The sequence below is a fragment of the Triticum dicoccoides genome, chromosome 1B, assembly GCF_002162155.2.
Source record: "Triticum dicoccoides isolate Atlit2015 ecotype Zavitan chromosome 1B, WEW_v2.0, whole genome shotgun sequence".
In the NCBI taxonomy this organism is placed as follows: Eukaryota; Viridiplantae; Streptophyta; class Magnoliopsida; order Poales; family Poaceae; genus Triticum; species Triticum dicoccoides.
In genome coordinates this window covers 3,961,540-3,967,332 of record NC_041381.1, presented here as the reverse complement: position 1 = coordinate 3,967,332, position 5,793 = coordinate 3,961,540, and the positions used below count along the sequence as shown (strand labels likewise).

Here is a 5,793-nt window from a genome sequence, read left to right as displayed (position 1 = left end):
GCGTCCAGTTTTTGTCGTGACCCTCTCTACTCTTTCGCACATGCTATGCGGGTGAAATGATGATACCATGCCAAGTTTCAACATTTTCAGTGTTTATTTTGTTGTGATTTACTTTTTCATGGTCATTTAGCTCTTTAAACAAATCGGTGACTGAAAAACAACAAATGATGTCAGAACGTGTTGGAAATTGATGACGTCGCTTTGAATGCTGCATAATGCCGACTCAAAAAAAGTCTGGAATTCAAATAAGTTTAAAAAATGAAGTGGCCATGTAACAGATGATTTTTCGTCCGAAACCCTGATACTCCGAAAGAGATTGTCCAGTTTGTACGCGACGTGCGTCCAGTTTTGAAGTGAGTGGCGGCTGGCGGGGGAGGACCGGCGTGGGGGATTGAGGGGGAGACCGAGTGAGTGGAGAGAGTGAGAGCGTAAAATATAAAAATATACATAAAAATACATTGATTATCAATGATCTTTTTGTGTACAAAATGAATTGTCAATATGAGTCCTCAACGGTTTAGAAACCGGTGAAGACTCATATTGAGTCCACAAATTAGAGTTCAATGAAGACCAAATGCTTGTGATAGTTTGAGAAGTAACATATTTAAGGTGGTAAAAATCTTGCTAGGGGAGCGAGCTGGGAATAAAAACAGCCTGCCACAACCTCTTTACTACCGATTCGTCCCACGAACCGGTACTAAAGGTGACGGCCGGGCCCCAACATCTTTAGTACCGGTTTGTGGCAGGTTCACACTAAACCGGTACTAAAGGTCTCCTCCCGCCTAGCCATTTGAACCGGCACTAACATTAGTGCCGGCTCAAATGCAAACCGGGACTAATGTGTCTCACATTTGACCCTTTTTCTACTAGTGACGACTTCGTCGAGCTCGTCAGCGAGCTTTGTTCGTCATCTTCGTTCGTCGGTCGTGTCGCCGTCACCGGAAGTACTCAGCGTCGGGACTAGGGCCGACACTCGGAACATTCTACTGATGTGGTAGATGCTGTGCTGAACAAACATAAACAGAGTTAGCAAGGGACTGTAATAGTTCCAGGAAAACAAGGCAGCAGTGGGGATTACAGTCTTACGGGTCGGCCTGAAACCATTTTATCGGGAATGTGCTTTATCTTGTGCCAGTTTGGATCTCCTTCTGTTTCACAACTCTTCATGAGCTCAACATCGCAGCACCGAAGTATGAACAGCTTCAGAGACTGGGGCAGTGTTGGAAGCGACCGGATATTCATGCAGTGCTCAATCTTCAGTGCCTTGAGCGAAGTGAGGTGCTCCAAGTTGCCTGGTAAGGCGTCCCAGCTGCAGTCCTCAAGGTTGAGCATACGAAGATGAGGGAAAGCCTCAAGTTGAGGGCCAGGTCCCAGTCGGCTGCAGCCATAGATTTCAAGTAGTTTCAGGTTCTTTGGGCCACCGGTCAGCTTACCCACCATCCAATCTGGGTACCTTGAGCCGTTGTAGTCATAGATGAGCAGTACTTCTAGCCCCACGGGAGGGCACAGGACCTCAAGCACCTCTGCTGCAACTTCCGCATTGCCATTGCCCCGTGTATGGGAAGTCAAAAAACATAGTATCAGTTTCGTGAGCCTTTCCTTGGCAGCTAGATTGGCTTCAAGAGCTTCCTCCTTGCTTTTAACATTTTCAAAGCCATTGACCACCAGGGTGCCACGAATCTTGTTCAGGTCCCTAAGTTGCTTTATCTCATAACCCTGTTCATTCCTTAGCCTGAAGAAGGGTATTCTTTGAAGTGAGCTCAGCGTGCCTATGTTAGGAAAGCTCACGTCCCAGCAGAATATGTGCCGCAAGTTGATAAGGTCAGCAGCACAGGTAAAATCCGAAATTTTGCCAAGACCAAAATCTAGCAGCTGGACATGGAGAAGTTTAGCTAGTGCACTTGGTAAAATAACCTTGCAGTTGTTACTTTTCCGGAAAGCTAGATAGCGGAGGTGCTTTAACTGAGTAATGGATTCTGGGAGCAAGAACTTATCACTGGGATTGCTGGTTGAACGGCATTTTTTGTTGAAAGCAATGGCCAGTACCCGCAACTTCAGCAGCCTCATGCATATACTCTCAATGACCTTTTCCTCAACTGGTCTATTCTTTTGGACAACACAAATAATGAGAGTGCGTAAATTTTCCAATCCAAGGATCTTCTTGGTAATCAATTCCCCATCATACTTCTGAATAAAAAGATGACGGACATCTCGAGGGACATCTTCTTGGCATTCTCCTTGTTTACTCCATCTATTCTCGATTCTGAAGCAATCATTTCCAGCAACCTTGACTAATAAATCATGCAACAGATCATGAATTGTAAAATGATCAACGCCAGAACCAGTTCCTTTTTCTTGCAGAAATGAGCATGACACTAACTCTTGAATGTAGCCCTCGGCAACATCTTCCATCTCCTCCGTTGCACAACTGGTCTTTACAAATCCTTGTGTTGTCCACAGGCGGACTAATTGGCCTTTTTCCAGTTTGAATTTTCTGGGGAAAATACTGCAGAATTCAAAGCATCGCCTAATATCCGGATCAAGCTGCTTATAGCTCCACCAAAGAGCATCCATGGTGTAATTCAACATGTCAAGCTTTGCAACATTTTTCCAAAAACTGATATTTGGGTTTGCCCCAAGCCGTCCTGCAACTGTTACTGCTGCAATAGGTGATCGGTGTAGTTTTTTGGCAATCTCTCTCGCAACTTGTTCAAATTCTTGAAGGGCAACTCTTGTACCACTTAGCGCATAATGCATAAACATCGCCAAGTACTGATCCTCATCCAAATCAGGCATTTCAATAAATTTATCGGCACACAGAGCTCCAGCAGCTTCTTTTGTTCGAACCGTCACCAGGATTTTGCTTCCTTTCAGCCCAACATTGAGTGGAGAGATTAGCTCCTCTAGGTGTTGGTCATTCTTATTTTTCACCCAGAGATCATCCAATATCAAGAAGAAACGTTTGCCACACAATGCTTCCTTCAACTTTTTATCTAGAGCCCCACGATCTGAAATATTGGAGTGACTATCTCCGGTAATATACTTCAGCATTTCATGAAATATATCATCCACACTGAAAGTTTCAGTCACATGAATGCACATGATGGTGTCGAAAAGTTTCTCATCATTGCATTCCTCCTTTATGTAATCTTGAATATATCCTGCAAACGTGGTCTTCCCAGACCCAGCCACACCATATATACCAATCACTGAGTAACATGGATCAGCACTTGAGCTTGCTGCATCATGCTCTGGTATCTCACGAAGCCTTACCATGATATGATCACGCAGCCCCTCTCGACCAAATACCTTCCGCTTGCTAGCAGTTCTAATTCTACTCCTATTTTTGTTAGCAATATCGTCTGGTGCACTCTTGCTTGCTGTGCCCAAGAGCGGTGACTTCGTCACTTCACTGATGGTACTTTGTACCTTCTCTATTCTTTTATTCAAGTTCCATCTTGAGATAGCAGCAAGGACAACATCCAATGCAGTGGCATTCTCCTGCAAGATGCAAAATCTCAAATGGGTATGTCTGTCACATGTCTATTCTATCTATTAGAAATAGGTGACCATAATACAAAACAAATTATATATCACTGGTGGAACAAAAATCGCCAAGCAATTACAAAAATGACTGGTACAAAAAACTGACCACAAGTAAATAAAATAGTATTAAAGTGTAAATAATAAACAAGGGAAATATGATAATGATAACTATATTGTCCATCTATCGTATGGATCACAATTTTTTTTTTCAAATACAGGTTTTCTTTGTTGACCTCAATGACTGATGTCAAATAAGATAATTAGTATTGTTGTTGCCGCGCCCTCCTCCCTCACTCACCGGAGCACTACCTCTCTCTCACTCTCTTTGCACTTGAGGAAGAAGAAGACTAGAGGAAGAAGAGGGACACAGGGACACAAGTATCTTGCCCGGCGCACGAACGCCGAAGGCCGCACGAACGGCACTTGATTCCTTTTCCTGAGCACGTACTCAGCCCACATCGCTACAGATGCATGGGGTCAGGACTTATACACGCGCGCATGCCAACGCTCACGTCCGCACCCGCCGCAGCCCAGCTGCCACTTCGCCACGCCCCGCGCTAGACAGTTACCGCGCCCGCCGCGCACACACGCAACGGCATGCGACCGGGTCCAGCGCCCGGCGCGGCCACACCCCCGCAGCTGACTAAGTGACCTACTCACGCGCACATACGCGTACTAACACACACACACACACACGCACACACACACACACACGCACGCACGACGCGCCCCGACCTTCGCGGCTTATTCGTCTATATAGAGTACACACATTACTCTCATTATCGTAGTAACGGATTAGAAAGATATTGTAGTACGATGCATGACACATAAAGTTCAGAAAAGAATCTATCTTAACACATGGACGGAGAGCTTTTACATGTATATAGAGTACATATATATAAGATGAGGAGTGCGCGACGAAATTGGATGTACCTGATAAGTTGTGACATCAACCACCTCATAGGACCAATCTCGGTAAAAGCGTAACCAGTTGAAACTGGATGTACAATAGTACTTGACGAAGTTGAAGGAGCTGGAAAAGCAAGAGAGACACCGCCATTAAATAAGAAGACTGCAGAGCAAATTAAAAACCAGCGAAAGCTACATAAATTAGGTACTCGAATTTCCATTTCCAGAAAATAATAATCTGAGCTTAGTGCATGAGTTGCTACAGCTGAGCAGTTTCAGAGAACCCATTCAACGTCTGTTTAGGCAGCAGAAAAGTGACGAGGGGGTGGGGTTGCAGATGATGCCCTTAATTAGCTACTCTCTCCGTCCGGAAATACTTGTGATCAAAATGGATAAAAGATGTATCTAGATGTATTTTAATTCTAGATACATTACTTCTTATCCATTTTAATGACAAGTATTTTCGGACGGGAGGGAGTACCAATCCTTCCTTCAGGAAGTGTCACCCTCCCTGCAGTGCAGTGGAATCGGTCCTCGATCGCTTCACCACTTGCTTGATGTATTATTGTACGCCACTGATTGCTGGTTTGGTCGTTAGCTACGTTGGACGTCTTGGTACGTTGTGATAGAAGAACGCGTGGACAGTCCGCACAGAAGATTCAGCGTGGAAGCCAGGCCCTGATGCGCGGGCCAACGGCAGAGAGTGAGATGAGAGATCGGAGAGGCAGTGAGCGTGAAATCTAGGCAGAAGTATATAGGTTTATTTTGGAAAAGGAGGCTTGTCCCCGGCCTCTGCATCTGAAGTATATAGGTAGGCGAGCAAGACTTTGGGTTACAGAGAGACTTGTAGCATTTCCATTGAGCTATAGTACGTAGCTTCCACGCACCGGGCGTACGTAGCTTAGCCGTTCCATTCATTTTTATGGTAGTCTTGGACCACTCGTGTTTTTCTTTTACTACTACTACTATGAAAAAGGGTTTTCCCGCTTTATATTATAAAGCACAGCATCCAACAACATGAGAGTATAGGTAGAGGGTACAGATAACAAATAAACGAGGTTCGGCCGGGGCCACAGCCAAACAAGCCCCAAAGACAAGAAAAAGGCAACTCTAACCAGGCTCCGGTGGTGGGGGTGGTGATGGCGGGGCCATCGCGGCTGCAGAAGAGCGAAGACCTGCGACGATGGAGTCAGTGAAGCCACGATCACGTCGCTTACTAAGCGGTCTCCAGAGCTGTAGAAATCCACACATTTTAAAGATGGCATCAGTGACACGACAAGGAATCACGTGCTCGATCACCAGTTTATTACGGCAATTCCAGAGGGTCCATGCCAGGGT

The 5,793-nt window shown here is 45.3% G+C and overlaps 1 protein-coding gene across 1 annotated transcript in view; it reads right to left on the bottom strand.

Moving 5' to 3' along the window:
* Nucleotides 1-907: 907 nt before the first annotated feature.
* Nucleotides 908-5,793, bottom strand: part of LOC119349927 (putative disease resistance protein RGA3) — an 8,114-nt gene continuing 3,228 nt past the window's right edge. The window contains exons 2-4 of the mRNA XM_037618019.1: nt 4,480-4,598; nt 1,087-3,501; nt 908-1,006 (exon numbers count right to left, since the gene is read on the bottom strand). Of these exons, the coding sequence (XP_037473916.1) occupies nt 908-1,006; nt 1,087-3,501; nt 4,480-4,598 (2,633 nt within the window). The remainder of the gene's footprint in view (nt 1,007-1,086; nt 3,502-4,479; nt 4,599-5,793) is intronic.